Source organism: Ambystoma mexicanum, chromosome 2q (assembly GCF_040938575.1).
Source record: "Ambystoma mexicanum isolate Mex_15411 chromosome 2q, UKY_AmexF1_1, whole genome shotgun sequence".
NCBI classification, from domain to species: domain Eukaryota; kingdom Metazoa; phylum Chordata; class Amphibia; order Caudata; family Ambystomatidae; genus Ambystoma; species Ambystoma mexicanum.
Window position 1 is genome coordinate 60,304,017 of NC_090924.1, and position 25,195 is coordinate 60,329,211.

At 45.4% G+C, this 25,195-nt stretch overlaps 1 protein-coding gene across 3 annotated transcripts in view; it reads right to left on the reverse strand.

The window, feature by feature from the left end:
• Positions 1 to 25,195, reverse strand: part of CREBBP (CREB binding protein) — a 2,841,012-nt gene that overhangs the window by 1,066,928 nt on the left and 1,748,889 nt on the right. For all 3 annotated transcript variants that reach the window (XM_069646824.1, XM_069646825.1, XM_069646823.1), the window contains one exon: positions 20,478 to 20,688. In XM_069646824.1, coding sequence (XP_069502925.1) covers positions 20,478 to 20,688 — 211 coding nt within the window. The remainder of the gene's footprint in view (positions 1 to 20,477; positions 20,689 to 25,195) is intronic.

Genomic DNA, 25,195 nt, shown 5'->3' on the forward strand with positions numbered 1-25,195 from the left:
GACAGTGCCACAAAGTCGGACATTCGTCTTCTGCTCTGAGAGATCCGCTCCATCAAATCTAGCCTCACGAAACGGGGCTCACACTTACAAACGAGAATGGCTAAAGTCTTAGGTCTCATTGAGGCGGTGGAAAACAACCAACAATCCAACGACATAATGGCCATGAACTATGAGGCTAGGCTTCATGACCTGGAACAGAAAGAGCATGACTTCAGGCTGAAACTCGAAGACTTAGAAAATCGTGAACGGAGAACAAACATTCTGTAATGGGCCTACTCGTGAAACAAGGAGAGCTACCGTCCAGATTGAAAAGCAGAGTAAAAGCACTAGTGAATTCCCTATTTGACGATGTGACCCCCACAGATCTGGAATTTGACAGGGTCCACAGAGTGGGAGGCTCCCCGAAAAGGCCTGCGATCTGTCCTTATTAAGTGTCACTACTACAAGCAAAGGCAAGCCATTCTACAGAAAACAAGGGAAAAAGAGCCCATAGAGTGAAGTATCTACTGTGAAACTCTTTCAAGATCTCTCTGCCGCTACATTGAACATGAGCAGGGGTTGCCGCCCCCTAACGACATGGTTACAGGAACAAGATACATTTTCGATGACGTCACCCCATCTCTTTGAACTTCGAGCATGAAGGAGAAATGTATAGACTGACTCCTGAAACACCTGCAAGCGGGCACAGCAGATCCCAACAAAGATCAAACCAGAAGACCTGAGGGACCGCAGCAAAAGAACATTCCCATATCCCCCAGGAGAGGCTTAGTGCCTGGAAAATGGAAATTCAAACGACTGAACACACCCTGATAGAAGCCACCCCATTGGTTCTCTTCTCTGCATAAGTCAATTGGTGTATAGCAGGCATGAAGAGCAGCTACCTTAACCTGATGAGTGGTCTTGTCTCCTACATGAGCTTAAAAAGTCATTAAAACTATGTCTCTGGGAAATTGCTGGCATGATGAACTTGGAAAGTTTTTGTGAAAATGTTTGCTATGGTTACAAAGTTTCACTGCAAAAGGTTTATTGCCGAAAAGTTTTCGATATCTTAATAGCTTAGATTAAACACCTGGGGAGGGGTTCTGGTAGCGTGGCCCTTCTTTATTCTCAGAGGGCGCCTCTATTGTTGGAAAATGCCGAATTCGGCCTTCTCCGGGGAGTTGGAAAAGGGGTTGGGGGAACACTCATTAAAAAGGAAGAAAGATGCGATTCCACATCTTACCAGTGCAGTGGAATGCAGTCAGGTACACCAACAGTTCAGTCACACCGTAGTGCAGCCTGGCCATAACCCTTGAAACACTAATTCTTAGCGGGTTAATGCAGCACCACCACATATCTCGACATGGCACCTCCTGAGGGCATATCATTTGGATCCCTCAATGTCAAGGGCCTTAACTCCACATATATGCTCCATGTTGGCACGCCAATTTAGACACTCAAAATTGGACGTTTTGTTTGTTCAAGAAACGAAATATGCACGAGGGGAAGAATGCAAAATACTGGAGAAAGACATCGGTGACACAATATGGGCCTCCGGTGACAAGACAAAAGGAGGGGTCGGCATCCTATACAGGAAATCGTTAGACCTACAGATAGAATATGTTTACAGACAGAACCAGGGTAGATTTGTAGCCATGAAGGGAACACTAAGGTCATGTACAGTCACGCTATGCTCCACATATGCCCCTAATCAAAACCAATCCCAATTTAGCAAGTCCCTATTTGACTTTCTGGAGGGAAGGAACACTGGTGTGTGGGGGTGACTTGAACGTAGTGGCAGACCCCAATTTGGACTGGGATTCGATGAGACAAGATGCTTTCCCACCGAGCAGTCTTCCTAAATCAACTGAGGGAACATCACTTGATAGATTCTTGGCGGACAACACACCCGGGGGAACAGAGCTTTCACATTGTTTTCTCCCCCACACCTCACATATTTGCGGATCGACTACTTGCTGGTAGGGACAGAAAGCTAGCACCTAGTGATAACTGCAACCATAGAAATAGTGGTATGGTAAGACCATGACCTTTGCAAGCTAGTCTTAGATCTGGGCCCCACTCACAGCACAGAACGAAGATGGGTATGTAACGACTATCTCTGTAGAGGCCCGATTTTTAAGGAAACTCTCACAGAAGCAATAAAGGAATCAATATGAATGATACAGGTGACTTATCATTGAGCACAGTCTGGGAAGCGGGTAAAGCCACAATAAGGGGAATTCGAATACCGGAAGGGGCACTGAGGAAAAGAATTAAGCTGAAAAAGAGAGGCAGAACTAAGAACTCAGATAGCGCAAACTGTGCACGCAGCCACCCGACGCCGACCTAATCCTAGACCAGATAAGGGTATGTCGGGAGGAGCTAAAGGGAATCTGGCAGGGAAGGGTCTTGACACAATTGAGATATTTAAAACAAAAATATTATGAAAAGGGCAATAAGGCCCACACCATGCTCGCCAATCGCCTACGTAAGCAGGGAGCAGACAGGGCGGTATACAAAATGAAGGATGAGCAGGGTATAGTATTGACCGACCCTTGCGAAATTACCGACCGCTTCTCAAGGTTTTACTCAGTATTGTACACTGCCGAAAAGATAGGGTCTGATGCTGACATCGAAAGGTACTTATCTGGTCTACCTCAGCCCCCAATAACGCAGGAGGACTTAGATTTGCTAAATAGCCTAATATCAATTTAGGAGGTTCAAAGCGCCATTTCCCACCTTAAGGCGGGCTCGGCACTGGGACAAGACGGGTATACACCAGCCTTCTATAAAGCTAAAAGTAATGCTCTAACTCCCTTCCTAGGAAAGCTTTTAACTCAATATTGGAGTTGGGTCAGGCCCCCTCCATCATTCTCTGAGTCGAGAATAGTAGTTATACCTAAAGAAGGGAAGGATCCTTTAGAGTGTGCATCGTATCGTCCGATCTCATTAATTAATGTGGATGCAAAACTATGCCAGCATCCTGGCCTCGCGCCTGGCTCGGTTTCTCCCCCAACAGATACACATGGACCAAGTTGGTAGACACGAAAAAGACATTTCACTGAGTCAAATGGCCTTTTCTGAATCTGGTTATGAGATGGGCGGGCAAGGGCAAAGGGTGGGCTAGGGGCACGCAAGCCCTGTATCGTAACGCATCAGCTAAAGTCTTAGTCAATGGCATCCTCTCGAACGTGTTCGACCTAACTCAAGGCACGAGACACTGCTGCCCACTCTCCCACTTACTGTATGCACTAGTAATCGAGCCCTTCGCACATAAAGTAAGATCCAGCCACCAAATTCACGGCATCACAAGGGGAGGGAGGGAATATGAACCTGCAATGTTCGCTGACGACATTCTGACCTACCTCACCTGCCCTCTAGATTCTATCCCCCTCTCTTTGAAACCATGGTGGAATATGGAGCACTTTCAGGGTTTCAGGCCAACCTAAAGAAGACGATTGTGCTGCCCCTCCAGTCTACCATCAGCCTCCCAAAACAACTCATAGAAAAATGGGGTTTCCAACAGCAAACAAAAACCATTAGATACCTCAGATAGAGACTACATCAACCATAGCTGAACTGTTTGATGCAAACTGTGTGTCTCTATGAAACACTCTCAAAGCTGACCTGGACAGATGGACTAAGCTGCCTCTTTTCCTGGGCTGCAAGGTTCACCTCAATCAAAATGAATGTCCTTCCAATATTATTTATGGGGCAATCCTGAAAAGCAATGAGTCTTTTCGCACCGGTCACTCTAGGGGAATGGTTATGGGTCCCAATCACCACTATGCCCCGCCGTATCAGGGAACACCCTATCCTAGGAGTACTATGGTCCTTGTAGCACCCCTCCCACTCTAGGACCGGTGTCACAACATGGTCCTCCCCCATCAGCAGTATCTGGTCTCCACTTAGACAGAACTTTATCAGTGGGGTGCTTCGTTTCCAGCATTTATATGAAGGAGGTTTGCTAAGAGCGGGACAAATGTGGAAAAAGGGGTCCTATATGTCAAAAAAAGAATTAGAAGAAGCATTGCATGGTATGTCAATAGCCTCTTTACTCTACTTGCAACTAAGAGGTGTCCTGCGCGACACTCCCTCACGACATTCAAACAAGTTCTAGCTACAAATAGAGGTTCAAAAGGGTCAATTGCCGAAATATATAATGCACTCCTCAGTAGGGGCCATCTAACATGCCCTGCATCGGCGACCAAATGGGACACAGAACTAGAATTGCATAATAAGCCTGATACATGAAGGGTCATACACAGAGCAGTATGGAGCTTGTCGAAATCTATGCAATACAAAATGCACAATGCAAGATTAATGACGAGATGGCATTATACCCTCCCCAGTGGTTATCTAGGATGTTCCCAGTGATTTCCCCGTACTGTTTGAGGGAATGTGGAGAGGTGTCTCTCTACTGGCATTAACGGGGGAAATGTGTGGAAGTCGAAACATATTGGAAAGAGGTTTTGGGGTGGATCCAGGCAATAGACTGTATTATCAGACAACTCTCCCAGTTATTAGTTTTGTATGGCATCGAACCAGAGGATGAGGACTCATACACACTACTCTCCCACATGGCCCGGAACATCATGCTGGCAGCCAGAGTGTGCCTAACAATTAAATGGAAGTCTAACATCCTGCCCTGGAAAAGAGAATGGATCATGAAAGCCCATTCCATATATGAGATGGAGAGTCTTACTGCCGCCTTGCAAGAATCCTGCATGCAAATAGACCTGATCTGGTTCCCCTTCATAGAACACTACACAACATACCTGGAGTCACTCAAAGGAGCACAATAGCATCAAGCTGGGTTGTTTCCAGAACATATCGCCACAAGTCTCCAGCAACCCGCATGATGAGCCCATGCTAGAACTCCAACAAAGGGTTGAGTACTTTCAGTATACTGTGTGCAAGGTATTTAACATCTGACATGAAGGTGGCATGAGAATAACTGAACTGTGTTTTTATTAAAGCAATAGTGAACTTCCCGGGGATACGGTGGGAAAGTTAGTGAAAGGAGGGGGTGGGGGGTTGGAGACATACTTCGAAAATAAGTCAAAAGATATTTGGTTTGTGTAGCCGTTTGACATCTTATGTATGGTATGCATAATAATGGTCACTGTGAAATTAAAATGTGTTCAATGTTGCTGTAACAACTGCTGTAAAACCAATTCAAGTTATATTTAAAAAAAAGTCATATTGAGTAATCTAGAATGCACGTAAGGTGCAAATCCAGACTTCCTCAACCACGCAAATCTGCGTAGCACGGTACTAGTCACCATGGATCTGCTAATACTATCTGCAGTATCCAGACCTGACTGGAGGAGCACACATATTGCCTCCTTACCATCCTTGAGGCTAGCCAGGAAGCGGTCGCTCTCTTCCCCTTCAGGGATGTGGTCAGCCGCCACTGCTGCGCAATCCCACAGGATGAACCAAAATGTAGATAAGGCACAAGTGGCATTTGCCGATTTCAAGGCCATGCTACAGGCAGTAAAAACTTTCCATGCACAAGCGTCCACCCGTTCATCATCCCTGTCAGTAGGAATGGTAAGGTAAGCATATTGTTTTGTGGACATGGCTGCTTGGATCACCACTCTTTACGGAGTCGGGTGCTTGGTTAAGTAATCTGGGTCACTTCTTGATGGTTTCATTTTCTTGGGAAAGTTCTCATTAACCGCAGAAATAGAATCTGGGGATTCCCAGGTCAGTTAAGTCATCTTGTTGAAAAGGAGGAGCAGGTCTACTCCATCCCAAATATTCCACTACTTTTCTCATTAATTGTCACAGGGTTTTGCCTTCCACTTCCCTCGGTCGTCTTTATGCAGGGCGACCAGGACCTTGTCTTTCTTCTGTTCTTTCGAGGGAGTAGGAGCTTCTCCCTCAATGGTTTTCAGCATTTCCCTCCAAAACATTTCCCTTTTATATGGGGAAACGGATTTCGTTGGACATGTGATTCTCTCGGGTGAGGAGTCACTCGCGGACGAAGGAGACCTAGGACGTCTTTTCTTTGACTTCCTGGAAGAAGATGAGGTTTCTTCTATCTTTTTCAACGAGAGTAATCCCTCGCCTCATCAGAAGTACGTTCTTTGGAACAAAAGGGGATTTAGGAATTCTACCCACTGCCATTTTACCTTTATGCTGTCTCAAAGCCTGATCTGGCATCACCCGACAGGATTTTCACTCCTTAGTATGATGCTCTGTGCCAAGGCACCACAGGCAAATGCAGTGTGGGGGGCAGAGGGGGGCCGGTGATGGACCTCTTCGACCCACAATCCTGACATTTCTCAAAACCTGTCTTGGGCATCGATGGAGTCGATGGTGAAGACATGACACATTTTCATTAACAAACCGAAGCACAACATCCTCTGTGGAGATTGTTTTGCCCAAAGCAGCTGAGGCTAGAAAGATAATTATCAAAGATGAGGAATACGTGGGAGGTCACAATCCATTCGAAGAACTGGTTTACTCAGCCTTCTTCGTATCGCTTGAAATATTTATGTGAACCATGTGCAATTAAGAGTTAAGGTTAAAAGGGCTTAGGCCAGTTATTACTAGTTATGAATGTTTGCATACAAATGTTTACCTGGTTGATGATGTCATGATCTACCATAGACACATCCTAAAAGGCGGCGTGTTCTACACATGAGCTGAAGATAGTAGCTAAGATAATGGCTACAAATGAGAGCGTAAGAATTGGAGAAAGATGGGATTTCTCTGAATGAGGTTTTGTCCAATCACATGTAGGAGGTGGATTGTAATTAAGTATCTGGGAGTGTTTTAACTGTTGTAAAAAGTTTAACATGTTTAAACTGATGTGGTTCATTGAGATGTGGGTTAGTTTGGGCCTGCGGTACCATCTAACTGCTCCCCGGACAATTCTACAATAAATTTGCTTTATGTGCAAACATGCACTCGTTCCTCAGGTGGACCCGCTTGGGCTGATGTAATTAGGGGTCTACAAATAAGGGGTGTATTGGCCACTTTTACTCATTACAAATTGGCAAATGCTCCCAAAAAATACAAATAGTGAGTAAAAAATACTCCAAACAAAAATTAGGAAAAAGACATTAGTGCACATAGTACTACAGGAAGACACTATTTTAACTGCCTGATCTTTTATTGTTCATGAATACTAGGTGAAAATAATTAAACATTACAAAAACATTTCTGTTTTTCATTTAAAACATTTTTACTTTTTCATAAAATACTCTCATTGGGAATTGGACTTACAATTTTATTGCCTTAAAAGAACAAGTTACTTATCACTGGTAACCTTGTTTCGACTGAATGTTCCTCCAACGTATTCTTTGACATGTAATGTCCAGCTTTGGAAATTTTTCGGCAGAGGGCGCCCTGCGTCAATGGCGTTGAGTCGATGTCCCTTGAAGGCCTCCATCGATGGTGACGTCATTCGATGTTAGAGGTAGCCCGCACAGCACCCACAGGCCTCGGTTCTGTTTTTGCCCTCCAAGTGCATTAGAAACGCCAGCAACACGGGCAGGACGGTACTCGGCCATGCGTGAATGAGAGCTGCAATCGCATGGGAAATTCTACAGAGGGATAGGTTGGGAGGGCGATGAGGAATACGTGGAGGATCATACAGTCGAAAGAACATTACCAGGGGCAAGTAACTTGTTGTTCAAATGGATTGTGTCCTCCAATGTATTCCTCTTCTTTGACAGACTCCCAAAGCAGTTTCCACAATAGGAGGAGGGAGAAGAATTTAGACATGCCGTACTTTCACAGGGCAGAATAAAGGACTGCCTTCCCAAAAGAAATATCCTGAGCGTGGGAAGTATCCAGAGAATAATGCTTAGCAAACGTGTGAATAGATGACCAAGTTGCAGCATCACAGATGTTCTTAATAGGAACCCCTCTCTGCAGGTCAGTCAAGGTGGCCATGCCCCTGGTGGAATGGGCACGCAAACCTTGAGAAGGGTCCTTTCCTGCCAGTCTGTAGCATTTGGAAATCGTGAGGATGATCCACCTGGACAAGGTCTGCTTGGAGACAGCCTGGCCCAGTCTGTGTTTGTTGTACCCCAGAAAGAGCTGGTCGTCCACTCTCAATTTGGACATCCTGGAAATATAAAAGCTCTGCACTTTCCTAGGGTCCAACCGATGTAGCCTTTCCTCCTCTTTGCTAGGATACGGAGGAGGGTAGAAGGATGGTAGCACGATTTTCTGCCGTAGGTGAAAGTCAGACACCACCTTAGGCAAGAAGGAGGGTTTCACCATCAAAGCAACCCTATCCTTGTGGATATACTAAAGGGTGGCTTTGAAGAAAGCGCTTGCAACGCGCTCACACTTCTTGCAGATGTAAGAGCAACTAACAGTATAGTCTTGAAGGTCAACAACCTCAATGGACATGAATGCAAGGGTTCGAAAGGAGCACCGATTAGATATTTCAAAACCAGGTTAAGGTCCCACACCGGAACCTGAAACTTAGAAGGCGGGAACACATTTGTGAGCCCATTTAGAAACTGATTGACTATCGTGATCTTAAAATAGGAACATTCCTCTGAAGAGCACTTGAAATGGAAAGTGCAGCCAGGTAACCCTTAATGGCATCAACCTGAAGACCTTTGTGTGCCAACAAGAGCAAAAAGGATTGAACATTCAGTGTTTTACACTTAAAAGGATCAACATTCTTGTCTCTGCACCAGTCACAAAACGTATTCCAACAGCAGTGGTACAGAGACTTCGGTGGTGGCCGTCTGGGCGAAAGAAACACCTCCATCAAGTCATCCAGGAGGTCCCAAGCCTTGTACCTCAACCTTTCAGGAACCAAGTGTGAAGGTTGAGGGTGTTGACATCTGGATGGAGAACCCAACCATCCTCTTGTGAGAAAAGATTCTCCCTATGCGGAAGACGTATCGAAGGACAGATGGACATATCCAGAAGGTCCGGGAACCACGTTTTCCTGGCCCAATCCTGGGCAATGAGGATCAGGCGGTTCCTGAACCTCCTGATGACTTGAGGAATGACGGGGACTGGAGGAAACGCGTACAACTGTGGGAATTTCCAGTCCACCACAAATGCGTCGCCTAGAGCTCCTCTCGGAGGAAATTCCCCTTGAGCGGTACAGTCCTGACTTCCGGTTGATACTGGTCGCAAACAGATCCACTTGAGGGGTTCCCGAAAGGCCGAGGATCGCTTGAAGGACTTCTTGAGTTAGTTCCCAGTCGTGGGAGACTGTGCTCTGCCTGCTCAGAGTGTCCGCCGCCGTGTTCTCCTACCCGGCCAGGTGAACCGCCGAGAGGGAGATTCCTCCTTGAATAGCCCAACACCAGAGCTGCATTGCCTCTCTGCACAGTGGTAGTGACCCATTCTTTCCCCGTACAGACGGCAGAAAAGCCTTAAGCGGTAGTCTGATTGCTCGCACCTCCAAACGGTTTATGTGTAAATTGGACTCCAACGGAGACCAACGACCGCAGACAGTCAATGCGTTGGCGTGAGCCCCCAACCCCGTGAGGCATCCGTCACTACAGTGATCTCTGGCCATGGTTCGCCTTTTAGAACATTTTCCTTGCAGGCCCACCACAGAAGATCCTGTGAGACACTGGGCGGAATGTGAAGGCGGTCCGACATCCGTCCCGGGAACTTGGACCATTGCAAGCGGTGAGCCCATTGAAGGGATCTCATGCGCAAGCGGGCCTCCGGCACCAGAAAAATGCAGGATGCCATTAGGCTGAGCAACCTCAAAAACTCAAAAGCCGGGAGATTCTGGGCAGTCTGGAATGTTGTTACCATCTGGAGAATGTCTTGAGCACTCACTTTGGGTGGCAAGCACTGTCCCAAGGAAGTGTCCAAAAGACCCCGATGTACTGGAGCTGTTGGGAAGGTGTCATATGGGACTTCTTGAAATTGAGGGAGAAGCCTAGTCTTAAGGGAGTTGCAGGTAATGTTGAGATGATCCAAGTCTTGTTCGGGAGAACGCGGCCTGATGAGCCAATCGTCCAGGTAGGGGTAGACGTGAAACCCCCCGCACCCCCCACTTGAGATGCGCCACCACCATCATCAGTTTGGTGACTACCCTCGGGGCGGAGGTCAACCCGAATGGGAGGACTCAAAACTCAGTACGAGCCAATGGCAAACCTCTGGTATTTCCTGGGCTTGAGCTGGATCGGCACATGAAATGAAAATAAGCATCCTGAAGGTCCAATACCACCTACCAATCCTGAAGCTGGAGGGCCTGAAGGATCTGATAAAGAGTGACCATCTTGATTTTGTCCTTCCTGAGGAACTTATTCAAGTATCTCAAGTCCAAGATGGGTCTCAATCCCCCGTCCTTTTTGGGAAATCACAAAATATGGGGAATACCAACCCTTGTTCCTCTCCGCCACAGGAACTGGTTCTATAGCGCCTTTCTCTAGCAGGGTTAAAATCTCCTGCACAAGGAGCGGATCCAGAATCCTCAAAGGGTGTTTCCCCGGTGGAATAGGAAAGCAGTAGCCGTGGGCTATCGTTTTCAGAGCCCACGCATCTGAAGTAATGGCTCGCCATTCTTTGAGATGCTGAGACAATCTGCCCCCCACTGTAGAACTGTAACTGAAGCCTTCAGAGAGGTTTTGAAGCGGCTGCTGCAGTGGACGATGGCAAAGAGGTTGCAGCTGGAGCAGACTTGGCACCTCTACCACGTCCACCACGAGGGAACCTTCGCTGGCCTCTTTGACTGGCCATTCCTCCCAACCTTCCAAATGACGAGTAGTAGCGAAAAGATCTACCCCTCCACGGTTGTCCACTGGAACAAAAAGGCTGAGGTTCCCCAACAGCGGCGCCTAAAGATTTCGCAGCTGCCTTGGAGGTCTGCAACTTCTCAAGGCTCTCGTCAGCCTTGCTGCCAAAAAGAGGAGACCCGTCAAAAGGCATGTTGAGAAGACTAGCCTGCACATCAGGTGCAAAACTGCGTATCACAATGCTCGTAGCCATGGATCTGCTGATACTATCTGCAGAATCCAATCCAGACTGGAGGGACTCACACATGGCTTCCTTGCCATCCTTAATAGCCAGAAAGCCGTCCCTCTCATCCCCTTCTGGAATATGCTCCACTGCCATGGAAATGCACTCCCACAGAGTGCACACACATTTTGCAAGCGCACAGGCAGAGTTGGCAGATTTTAACGCCACACTCCCTCCTGAAAATACCTTCCGTGCCCATCCATCTATGCGCTCATCGTCCCCATCAGGAGGGATGGTACGGTATGCGGCCTGCTTCGAGGTAGCCATAGGTAACTGGACCACCAGACTCTCGGGAGTGGGGTATTGTGACAGATAGCCGGGGTTGCTATTGGAGGGAAGAGACTTGCTCACCGCCGGATTGGTCTCCGGGGTCCCCCAATTCTTGGCCACCCTCTTTTGAAGAGCCACATGGAATGGTAATACAGGATCCGTAGGGGGACCATTGTCCAGAATATCTATAAGATCATCTTGATCACAATGCACTGGAGGCCTGGACCAGCCCAAGTACTCCACCACCTTGGACATAAGGTGTCCATATGAAGATTCAGCATGCTCCCCAGGTTCTGACTCGGCGAGGAGGAAGAGTGGCGGGAACCACTACAGGACCGTGATCGCTTGACTTTCTTCTGACTAGGAGAGTCGCCCCTCGAGTCGTCGGTTGAAAGCCCAGCCGGTCGGGGTTTTCGGGGTTTGGATACCTTGCCTACCTTCAACTTACACTGTCGTTCTTGCAAGGCCTTCCCTGTCATGGACTGACACTTCGAGCAGGTACCCGCCTTGTGGCCCTCGCCCAGGCACCACAGACAGACCCGATGCGGATCCATAATTGATATCCTGGAGACGCACTCCTTACATTTCTTAAACCTGGAACAAGGTGTCATTGTGGTAATAGACGAAGACATCATCGTAACTAGAGGTAACAGCTAGTGTACTTTAGAAGTATGAGGCGAGCCGAGTTGCACGAAGCAAACACGTTTGCGGAAAAACCGAACTGAGGCCAACTGGTGCATGCTACTTATAACATCGGATGACGTCACCCTCGACTCAGGCCTTCGAGAGAAATCGACTCAACGCCATTGACGCAGGGTGCCCTCTGCGGAAAAATTTACGAAGCAGCTACAGCTGGACATTACATGTCAAAGATGAGGAATATGTTGGAGGACACAATCCATTCGAAATCATTTTACTCCCAACAATAAAGAAATAGGGAGTAAAATACTCCCACTTTCAAATCTCTGGGGCACTGGTTCCATCATCACACTGTCTACCCTAACAGTGAGCAGAGGGCAGACTGGGAAATCCATTACAGATTGCCTACCTAGGTTGCAACATGTAGCTGTAGTCTTCGCCCGAGTCCCAGAGTGTCCAAGTCCCTTTCAACGGCTGAGCAAAAAGGGACTATCTCAGATAGCAGTATTCAGGGTGTACAGTACTCCCACGCCTGTGTCAGATCCAACCAAGGAACATCAGCTGGACTTTCTTTGGTAGCTCATAGGTTAACTCTGGTTGCTGAGAAGTTGGGTGTCATGAGACACTGAGAGTTTTGCCACCATCACACTGGTGTAGGCAACATGCAGCAGAGTTTCCTAGTGGCCAAAATTGGTTGGCAGATTCTTGTCTGCTGGGTAGATTGGCAGGGTCTTGTTATAAACTACAGTGGTTTGTTTTAAAAAAGAATGAAGACTGTCGAGTCAAAGAGAAAAATTAGGAAGCAGAGCTTTCACTCCTCTCCCATTGCAAGGGTGCACACTTTCAAATCTTTGTTGGCCACAACATTGTGGGCTGCCAAATTCAAACCTTCCGGTGTTCCTTCCCAGGTTTTCACCAAGGATGTGGATTCCAGGCAAAATTAAGACTTCCTAACCAAAACCAGCCAAATCTGGTTTTGGAGTTTGCTATTTAGTTTTATGAGGCAGTGAAGGGCAATGCCCATGCATGACCACATCTGCATTGAAGTCATACTTCCATAGCAGAGAAAGACTAGCAGTAGAACTCTGCATTGGATTGCTTTACTGAAAAGGTACCCTTTACAGCATTCCTCTGAATCCAGAAGACTGCATCCCACTAAAAATGGGCGTCTATCCCTCCCAAACAGTTGAGTCCATCCAGCCAACGATGAACATGGTGCCTTTAGGTTAGCCTACCAATGAGCGAGATAGGGTCTCTGAGGGGACATCTCAGTCACATCCCTGATGAATACCTTCATCTAGAACTCGTCAGTGAAATAAGTTAGTAAACCAGTCAGAAAAACAATGTTTAGGGTTTGTTGCCAGAGGTACACAGTTAAGGATTTTAAACTGCATCCCCATTTCAAAACTTAAGGTGTTCTTATTGACAAAAAACATATGGAGTGACATCGGTTTTTCATGTTAAATGGTTGTGAGGAAGCAATTGTTTTTGTTTTTCTCTTCCTACATCAACAGGAGAGCCATGCAGTCATTGACCGCTCCTTTGTGGATGAAGATGTGATCACTGACATTACTACCTAGTGTGGCTTTGGCACAATATTCTCATTGACTGAACTGCAGTGGACCATGAAAGTGTACATTAGCTCCCTACCATTGAAAATCTTTTTTACCCCGGAAAGGCATTTGACGGCCTGTCTGGAAACAGACCCCCACACTACTGAGGTGGAAGTATAATGTTTGCCCTCACAGCATCGTTGTTGACGAAGCCATGGCAGATTAGCGCATTGTTCTGTCCGACAACTTGAGTTTTCCGGTCTTGTGGACCACTTGCACGTTGACTGCAGTGTTTGTGCTGACAAGGGCACCACAGGGGTGAACTACTCAGAAGCCCAGGGCAGGTCTGAACCTTTCACACTTATCCCCAGGGTCCACTGCTCTCCTCTCAGATCTGCCACTTTTCAAATATGGTGTTCGCTCACGTCACTACTTTATGAAAGGGGACATAATGAATTATAAACATAAAATATGCTGCACCCAACTGTTCATGCTTTATTTTATGCCTCTTTTCCAGCAGAAAAAACATTTCCATCTCCAAAATATTTTAAGCATTTTTCTTTCTATGGTTGCCCTCCATTTTGTGAGCTGTTGGCACGCCCTATAGAGAAAGTGATTTAGGAGAGGAAGCGCACATGCAAATCTACTGTACCCACAAAAAAGTAAATAGTTGCATGTTCTTTAAATTTAGGCCAGCGCATCCCCTCTCCCCCCGAGGTCCCGCCCTCCGGCGCCTCACCTCAGTCCCCTTTTTAACACATCGGATGCTTTTATACCTGGCTATAATGAATACTTTAGCCCCTGGCATACGAGCGGGGGTAGGTGGGTGGGATGTATGGCGGAAAGGGCTCTAAGGACTAGGAGTACATTTAATTACTCATACATCCCATCCCCTTTCCTCCATACTGGAGGGTGATTCCACCAAACAAGACAATAGGGTGGAGCTGTAACAACCTGCCTTATCTCTAGGATGAAGCAAACATGTTCTTCAGAACTGCCTGACTGAAATCTGCATCTCGCCTGGAGCTGGTATCCAGGGAATAGTGCTTACAGAACGCCGACTGAATCGCCCAACTAGCTGTCCAGCTGATGATATCTCAGGAAGCTTGTCTCTGAAACGTGACGGCCGTGGCCTTAGTTCTGACTGCATGGGCATGAATCTCCTCAGGAACTGGTTTCCCTTGGCTGTATACGCCTCCAAAATGGCCTGGACCATCCACTGGGCAAGAAAGGCTTTGGAAGCCTGGGTGCTGGGAGACATTCCCCCAAACGTGATGAACACCACCTCAGACTTCCTGAAAGATTTAGTCTGAGAAAGGTAGTGCTTGAAGACCCTCTTGAGTTCCAAGGAATGCAAATCCATTTCGACATCCAACTGCGTGTTCGGGAAGAACACCGGCAGACAGATTTCCTTATTTATTTCAATGGAATGTAGTGACCACCTTGGGCAAAAAAGTTATGATGGGTGCGCAAGATGAACTTGTGAAACGTGGTGAAGGGCTTTCTGACCCTGTGCGCCAATGTGAGCCCCACCAGCAACACTGTCTTTAGTGTCACCAGCCTGACATCCACTGAGGCCATCGTCTCAAAGGGTTTGTGCTGCAAGGCCGGAAGAACCACATTGAGGTCTCAGACTGGCTGGGGCCTGTAAACTGGAGGAAAGAGCCTGGAAAACCCCCTTGAGGTGGGCCTTAACCACTGGGTGGGCTGCTGAAAAAAAGTGCTCTTGGGAATTCTTGTAGGGGCCAATGGCCACTAGATAGGTGCGGCAGGTATCGACCTGAAAGCCGGAACGAGCTAAATGTGCAGAAAAAGCCAGCATGTCGTCCAGGGAACAGGTTGGGGGTTCAAGCCCATTGTCGCGAGCCCAGTGGCAACACCCATGTCCACTTCCTCTTGTACTGGGCCTGCATAGACGGCCTCCTGCATGATGTCCTAGTTGTTCTCCGAGAACTGAGCATGGTGGAGTCTCAGCTGGCCAGGAACCAGGCCGCCCTGTTGCGTTAGGGTAGCCCCTGCTGGTGATCAGACGATGGACTGGTCGCTGGGGGCGCAACTGCAGTAGATCCAAGAACCAAGTCCTCGACGCCCCTTGCGAGGTGATCAAGATGAGGCTGCAGCCCCACCTATGCCTGGAAATTGCAGAAGGACAGCTGGAGCAACGGTGGAGGCAAAGCATAACACCTGCGGCCGTGCCAGCAGAGCTGGATCATGTCCCCTAGAGACTCCTGACCCCAGCCCACCCAAGAGGCAAACCGGGGGCACTTGGAATTCAGAAGAGATGCAAATAAGTCCAGATCTGGAAACCCACATCTCTGGAACAGGGGCAACAAGGAGTTGATGTGTAACTCCCACTCGTAGGTGTTGAACCCTGAGCGGCTGAGTTGATAAGTTTCCTCATTGCTGTCTCCCGTGAGGTGGACCGTTGACAATCCCTTCCGTAAGGGCTGATTCCCAGATCGCTGATGCCTCCAGGCACAGGAAGGAGGGGCGAAGGTGAGTTTGGGGGACGGCGACATTTGCCACCCTGCTTGTTCAGGTAAAACATTGTCGGACCTGACCAGAACCGCTGTGTCCCTGATGAGCCAGAAAAGCCCTGAGCGCCAGGACCACTGCTGAGTTCGAGCAGATTGATATGCAGGAGGTTCTCAGCCCTGGACCATGCGCCATGAATGGAGTAGCCCCAGGCCGAAAGACAGGAATCCATCATCACCACTCCAGTTGGCTCCGGTCAAGTAAAGGGGGCTCCCACTGCCACATTGCCATCCATCAACCACCAGCGAAGGTCCGGGAAGAGTAGCAAAAGTATCGGGATTTTGTGCGAATGAGACTGTGTCTCCTGGTCCCAACTGGCCACCAGGTGAAGCTGGAGGCATCTCATCTTGAGGCAAGCATGCTGGACCGTGAGCATGCAAGATGCCATCAGCCCCAGAAGGTGCTGGAAGCACCATGCCAAGGTGGTCAAGTTGGCCAGAAAGTGCCCTATTGCCTTACGGACGGGAAGGAGTCTTTTGGGCATGGGGAACACCCGTTGCACCGCTGTGTCCCAGCACACTCCAAGGAACACTACAGCCTGGGCAGGAGTCGGCTGCGACTTCCGCCGGTTGAGGGAAAAGCACAGCTGGTCAATAGCATCGGCCAGCCGTTGGCAGGAGTGCACCGCCCCCTCACGCGAGCTGGCCCTGACCAGCCAGTCGTCCAGATAAGGGTATAAGTGGTGGCCCTCCAGGCAGAGCAGACAGGCCACAACATTCCTCAGCTTTGTGAACACACGAGGAGCTGAATTGAGGCCAAAAGGCAGCACCTTGTACTGTAATTGGTATGACAATCGTGAACAGGAGAAATTTCTGATGCAGCTGGTAGATGGGGACATGAAGGTACACATTCTTGAGGTCCAGGGAACACATACAGTCCCCTGCGCACAGAGACTCTGCTATGTGCGTGGGAGTAATCATCTTGAAGCGCTCAAGCGCTAAAGACAGGTTGATAAATGACAGGTCCAGGACTACCCTCAGGTCAGCCTGGTTGTTCTTGGGTACCGCATACATTCTGGAGTAGAAGCCGGAGCGCCCCTGTCTGACTGAGGTACTGGTTCCACCACCTGCATCTCCAAAAGAGAAAGGATCGCGCTCGTGAAAGGGCCGGGGACCCTTTCTGACGCAGAGGATGAGAGGATGGTAGAGGAAAGAGGAAGACTAAAGACCATGGACACTATAGAAAGGATCCAAGGACTCTTGAAATAACGCTTGCAGCTGTCCTGGAAGAGAGTCAGCCGCCCACTACAGGCGATCTGTGTTCCCTGACCGTTATGTAACTGCTTTTTGGCATCTGAGGCGGGAGCGGAAAAAACGGTGCAAAGTCCTCTGCTGCTTCCTCCTGTGGTCACTGGGCGACCTATCAGGCCTCCGTGCACCACAGGCTCGAAACCCCTTGAAGCCAGAGAAAACTTAGGTTTTGAAGTCGGTCCACGTAATCACAGTGTTAAGGAGACATAAATAATGGTAACATCACTAAGAAAGCTAGCAATGATATTCTATATGCATGAAGAGCTGTCTCAAAAGTGTCTAAGACATGATCAAAATCATTTGTGTACTAACCCCCAGTCACAATTCTGTGTTTACAAGTGTTATATCAGTAGTGATGTGTTACCATTATTTATGTCTCCTTAACACTGTGTGATTAAAGTAACATTTTATGTTGATTGGTAAAGCCATGTGTAAGGCTCTCAATACAGACTACAAATAAAGATTGTTTTTTTAATAGAAAATGAGTGAATGACATTAGCTCTGCAGGTTTGTTTTTCTCTTGAACAAGAAGCAGGAGTGATAGCTGATGGTTTTTGTAAATCTGAAAGTGTGAGTATTCAGGCTTATTATACAATAAGGGAGAGGGTAACCAGTCTCGCACAGAAAGATATCTACAACTACAAACAGTACTAGCAGCAGAATACTGCTACTACCTGCACTACCACTAGTACTGTCTGAAGTACACTTAGCAATAACACTTCTAGTAGTATGGGGACTACTGCCAATAGTTTAAGTTCTACTAACATTGCTACTGGTAGTAGGGATACTGCTTCTACTGCAACCGTATTAGTAGTACTGTTAACAGCATTGCTGACTGAAGTTTGTCTGCTGTTGGTGGGGGTAGTAGAAGCAGCAGCTTTAGTACTACTAACCTTATTAGAAATAGCACCACTAGAAGAAGCAAAATAAGTACTATGGCTACTTCTCAAATTAGTACCAGTTGTACTGCCAATGTAACTATTACTGTGTAGTAACAGTAGTAAAACTAGTGTTGCACACTACTGCTGGTAGTAGCAGTAACAGTGGTACTTGGAAGTAGAACAATTACTCCTACAAAAGAAAGTCACTACTACTTGTGCAACAACTACTGGTGATAGAGGATTAGCAGGCAAGTAAATGTGTTGCAGTAATGTTAAAGAAAATGCAACTTTTACTTTTTTGCTGCTGTAATAGATCTGCAGACCACATCATGTCCTCTGATTTCACTTCCTGTTCAAGGTCTTGAAGGTCAAACAATGGAGGACAACTGCAGCAAGTAAAATGCTTACACAAATATTAAAAAAGATATTTTTTGCTCATTTTTATTCCACCAGAAATTAGGTAGAAGATAAAACATGAACAGTTGGGAACATTGCATTTTTGTATAAATCGTATGTTCCCATGTATGTTTAAGGAGGAACACTTGTATAATTCAGCTTAGAGATGATTCCCTCACCTAGCCATTAAACAAGACTTGTATACATGATCCTTAAGGTATTTGATTTTTCTGTTGGATAAGGGTCTTCCACAATACGGTGGGATGGAGGCAGAACATGCATTCAGTATGCTTCTGTGGAAATATTTCAATCCACAGGTGAAATAGGCCCTAAAGGTTGCCAGTGAGCACATCTGCAGCCTCTGTCATGAGCAAATATGATAAAAAGGGGGTGAACTGCAAACTGAAAAAAAGAGAGGAGAGTTAAAAACACCATACACAATAGCTGTGCCTGAGATAAGGGACGCTGACGGGACCGACCCCTCTCCCACCCAACCAAACAGCCTGAGATCTTGGTACGTTTCAAGGAGCAATGCAAATATCCTTTAAATATGAAAGTCTTACTTTAAAGAAATCAAACACTGAAGAAATCTCTAAACAAATTGTTAAAACAGGTGGCTGAAGAAATTTTGAATTAAATAAAAGGTCATTTTGAGGGCTCCCCTTAGCACAATGTGCTGTTAGAATTTGAGGATAGCTTTATGGAAGCAGCCTAGGTATGCTACAGGTAGTGCTGTGTTTTTATTTAACCACAGCTTAAACCGTACAGAAGACTCCTGGCCTGTGGACGGGGACTATTCAAAGCTAATGAATTCATGACCAATGCAACGCTAGGAAAAATGGCTAACTAGATCATTGATACATCACAATTGGGATGGGGGCATCTCCACCCCATAAGGAGTCGCTATTTAAATAACATATTTCGACTTTGAAAAACATGTATTACCTTTGCTATGGCATGAAGGATGTCCATCTCTTGAATTGCTTCATGATTTTTCCCAGGGCACTACATACCATAAAACTCATTTACTGACATAGCTTTTGCACATCAATATAATACCTCTGGTCTGTCTCTTCTCCTCGTCATTACCTGCCCTCCCATGTCCATGCACTCCCAAATTAAATACCTGTTCTCCTCTTCCCAAGCAACCATCTGCTTAGGAATCACCTGAACATGGCAGGCAACTACTAAAGTCAGTAACATCCTTCAACTTGTCCCTGCTTTAGTCACTTACCACTGCAGATTCAGCATGTACATGTGAAAAATAAAGGCAATCGGAAGGGTAAATAGCCTGTACTCATAACTTGCAGACCGTCTGGACTAGAAATGTCTCAGCAAAATGAAACATTGAGACATTAATAGAAAATGAATGTCTTCAAAATAATAAAGAAATAATACATTTGACAAAAAGCAGAGAATTTCCTAAATGTTATGTTGTATGCAATCATATGGGCATGGTGTGAATGTGGTCTATTTCCAGATGTACCCAGTAAATTATCAATTTTCAAGATGGCTATAGTGCAATGCTTTAGAACGAATACCACCATTTAACATATAATGCAGCCAACTATTTTTCATGATCTGCTAACTGGAAGATAATTGACAAGGCTAGGGTTTGCCAACAATTAATTCAGTTCAAAGGCAATGGGTAGCATTAAGGTCCTTGAAAATTCTCATACTCCATGCAAACTAACAGAAATCACAAATAAAAAGTGAAACTAATGAAAGCAAAGTCGTTCAATGGAAACATTTAACAAGAACTTCTTAGTGGAAAAACAACTAAAGAGCTAGCCAGACTAGATAGTTAAAGATTTCCAGCAAGAAATAGAAAAATAGCATAAAGGGGACCAACAGCTGATATGCGGAAACAGTCTGCGGTTTTCAGAAGAGGGATTGAGCAGATGCATTTGTAAAATTCTGTAGGTGCTCATTACAAAAAATGGCATCCTATTGAAAATTAAGCCCCTTATGACCCCAAACGTATTGGTGGATTTTTTGATACATACTCTTTTTCCGTGGCTGAGATGGTGAGGTCGATTGAGAAATTGTGCCATTAGCTCCGCTCTCCTCTTCCTCCTCCTCCTCCTCTTCCTCTTTTGGCTCCAACTTTGCCTCCAAATGTTTTTCTTCTACGTCCATAGTTTCTTGCTTGGTCTCTACCACATCGCTTTCCTCCTTCACTTTCGTTGATGACGAAGCTGACAAATTATCCTCCAGCTAATGGGAAGAGTATACAAATTGCATACATCAACTAGTATTCCTCTACAGCAATCACCCTATCTTCGAAAATGTGTCTGAATGGGAACATGCAAGGGTGCAAACATTTCTCCACACCACAAACTGCATAAAGCAAAGAAATACATTGTTGCTTTTAGAGATCAACAAAATGCTGGAGGTACATTTGTTTTGATTAAATGTACAATTATGATCCTATTATAACAGCTGCATAATTCATATACGCTTCTACAAGGCTTTTTGTAATCAGTTGTAAATAAAGCTAAACAGAATATATTTAAACACATACTGATAAAAGGCAAAACAAGGGCATCTTACCCATGGCCCCACAATAACTAAACATTTCCAGGTCACACATATCAATTGTACATGTATTAAGCCAACTGTGATATAATAAGTGGTTTGATGAGAAAGCATCACAATGCCAGTTGGACTGACATTTAATAACTTAGACATGTAAACAAGGCGGATTATACAGTAGGATGGAATCTAGGAGTCATAGTTGCCTTCTCCCCTCCCGACCCCCCCAACCGTTTATGAAGAAGTACTCAATTTTTATGCAGCATAACAGTGCTCCTGTGGAAAGGAAAATGCAGTAAAAAGGTCCTGAAGCCAATTGGCCTGGCTGGACGCTGTTCTGAAGCTGTAGTACCCACTCCAAACTAAAATGCAGACCCAATGTTAAAGATAGGGTCCAATCAAAAGTCGGAAATGGGGCAAGCAAGGTTGGTTAGAGGGCTGTGAAACTTTGCTACTTTGCAAAGTCAAAAGTGGCACGGTATGACTTAGGTGTGTCTGAAACTGTTCTGATGATGACAAGGTCCTACAAGTAAACAGGATAGAGGACATCACACCTGAGAAGGTGCTGTCCCAGAGGAAATAACAAACATTTAAAGCTTGGTACCCATGCAACTGTGCCCAGTGGTTGCAGTTTAGGTAATGCCTGGGCTACTCTCAGCTCAAACAATGCTTTTACAGTTATTGGATGTTATACAGCTTTGCAATTACAAGGGCAGTCGCAACCCGCTTTCAGTGCTCAAAGTGTCCAGTGTTCCTGTTGCGTTGTGCCTGCTGAAAGGAGGGGCAAGTAGTAAACCTTCATTGGAATCCGGGAAGTCTTGATACTTACAACCTCATTGTATTCGTCAGTTTCTGAAGGAAGCAAAAGTTTCTCTGTTCTTTCTTGCAACTGATGTCCAACGTATAGACACTGGCAGAGATTTGCCAAATGGCTCTTGGCAAGATGCAGCAGCAGAGCTCCCCAGCCATCTACCTTCAGTTTGGCTTCTTCTCTGTTCCCTTTGTCACATTTTATGTAATCCTGCTTTAAACACCCTAAAACGCTATGCAAGCTGTTAGTGTGAATGTATGTAATCTACCTGCTGTTGCATTTAACAAGAAATGAACATGTTGCAAAAAAAAAAATAAATAACACAACTATGTTGCTATTGAAAATCTCTATTTTAAAATGCATTGTTTTGACACAGACTCCGCAAAGCATACACTGAGGATTTAGAACTAATCATTTAGAGATCGGTCGACTATTACAATTTATAAACGTGAATAGTGCACTGCTGTGTGCCAGTAGAATGTGCACTCAGTAGCTTTTTTATCTGCATTAGTTCTAAACACAGATTGTCCATGGAATCAAAAGAAAAGTGAATCCAAGAATCCACAAACAAGACAAAACTATTCATATACTTGTTAAATTGTTTAATAGTTAGGATATGTCCTCCACTTTAAATGCAAATGATGAAATAGAAAATGCATTCGCCATACAGACTACCACGTTCAAAAAGAAATATCACATTTTAGATAAAATATTTCTAACTAGAAAAAAACTCAAAAGCATACTGCGACTTCAGCTTTTAAGATAATAACTTATTTATATTTCATTAAGTATGCGTCCATGACCAAAGAACATCGCATTGTAAAATTCAGTTGGAGCTTGTCATTTCATAGTGCATTTTAAGCACGAATGTTGTTATCAACCATTTTTTAAAATGTCAACTGCATCATAGAGAAAGGGAAAGACTGAAAAATGCTAAGAAGCAGGCATCCGTTTGGCTAGGATTATTGTGGGCATTCTCATTCGAGGGTATCTTAGATTAAGCCGCAGTGTCATTATGATTAACATTTGCACCGCCCTAGGACTTCCGAGCAGGTTCCAGGTTTTCATAGAGGGTGGTCTGAGCTTTCTTGTGTATTGGTATAGTTTTGGGTAGGAGATACAGATCACAGATCCTGATTGACTATGCAGTGTAACATTTTTAAATCAATGGAAAGTCAATGGGAAAGACGGCAGTTTTAAAAGCTCTGAAAGTTAAAAGACTGATTTCCACAGGTAAGGATTGGCTGGCAAGAAAATAGTTGGTGTTCGAGTAGACTTAATCCTATAAAGAAAGCGCCATAGCAGTTTAAAGCAAGCGCCACAGCAGTTCCGAGACAGGGTTTCTGAATTACTGGGGTAGCAGATTTTAGCATATTGCTAATGAACCATAGAGAAATGCACTTGAAAATGTAATATGTTTCTATGGGCGCATATTGTTAATGAACCATAGGGAAATACACTTGGTGTACATGATATATGATGTGATAGGTTATTTATAACGTGCTTAATACCCCAATGTTTCTAAGCACGGACCCGGGGATCGAACCTGTGGTGCTCCGTGTCGTCTTGCTTCCAAGGCAAGCATGTTGCCCCTGAGCTATCCTCCCGAGACCCTCAGCTATCCTCTCGAGACCCCGAGTTGAAACCATGGTATGGATGAAACATGAAATAAGCGTGTAGTTTACATTGATTGTGGGCGCACTGTATTAAGTGGGACATTATCAAAGCAACTTTATGAACACAAAGAAAATAGTAAAGACATGGGATTGCAATGTTGTAAGACTAGACCGAAATTAGACAAAAATCGGTCTACTCCCTTGGAAAGAAGGCCAGGATGGGTTTAACTATCAAGAAAGGCTTGGGGGTAGTGTTTTTGCAAAAATGGCATGAATACACTGCCAATAACCCTGATTTACAATTCCAAGTGCATGGGTCTTTTGACCTAGAAAAGGGAAATATTAGCCGCCGAGGGTGATAAGGACATTAGATCGATGCAATGGGAAAAGTGTAAACAATGGGAAGATTATGCTCCACAAAAATCTATAAGGGAAGCACAGATTAAAAAACATAAGCCACAATCTGAGAAAGAGAAACGTGTGCATATGATCAAAAATGGATGAAAAAGGATTGGAATGAGGGAGACCGCAGAGATATGAGGATTAAGGGTATGTATGTGGCCAAGGCTTACCCATCAGCCCGACACCCGAATCAAAAGCAAGCTTAGAGGATGAAACAGATCCGTTGTTAGAATGTTTAATGGTTAAAAGGCCACCCCCACCCTTTATTGGATACCTAGTGATAAGGTGTTCTCCTCAACACCTTGTGATATACAAACCTATGAGTTTACATGGCAGACTGAAACTGCTGCCCAGAATTTGTACTATGGACAGGTATTATGCCAATCGCCATGCCAAAGATTAAGGGGAGAAGGAAATGAAAAAGTAATTAAAAACCAGAGCGTCTATGCAACAGGCTTTTCCAGAAAAGAGGCATAGGTAATATTTATAGACAAAGACTAATGTACATAAGAGTAAAAAGTGGTAGCGCTCCACCAAGTAATAGAGCAGGTATGTGTTAGGTAGAATTATATGCAGTACCCTTTGGGAACACCACACACAATTAAGACTACAAGTGACAGTACAAATTCACCTTAGGTAGAAGCCTGTACTACACAGTTAAAGTGGTAGCGATGGCTGAGCAGCCAGACTTATCTCAAGAGTAAGTGAGCAGTATCAAAATAGTTACACAAAGGACAGCGATTACTATGATTCATGCAAACACTGACTCAAGGTTTTCAAGTAAAAGAATATACATTTATTTCACTCTTCAGTTGTATAACATTACACTACTATAAGCAGTTTTAAAAAATCCCACTCTTAATACACCACACCACTCCCAATAAGTTCCAACAAGTTAAGCTCACAAAATGAAGGGGGAGCAAAATGGCACTCTAGCAATTTAATAGTGTGGGAAAAACAAAGTTAATAGAAATTGAACCACACCAACAGGTACGTACTCAGGGCAATTGAGCAATAGGAACTACAGTGATAGAATCAGGTAGAAAAGGCTTAGGGCCAAAGTCAATGGGTCAAAAGTCTTTTGCTCAACATCACACAGTTCAGGGTAGTTTGCAGTAAAGTTTGTGCCACAGATTCCGGACGAGGTTGGTTGGCAGAAAAGTTAGTTCAAAGAGAAGAGAAGGACAAGCCCTCGGTTTGGAGAAAGATTTCAAACACTTTAACCGCGGCTGAACGAAATGAACAACCGGATTTGCACAGTACCTTAAAACGGAGAGGGAGCTGTAGCTGAGGCGGACGTTCCTGGTAGTTCCTGCAGGCTCACTGTTCCTGAAGCGACTGTCGGACTGACAAGAAGTAG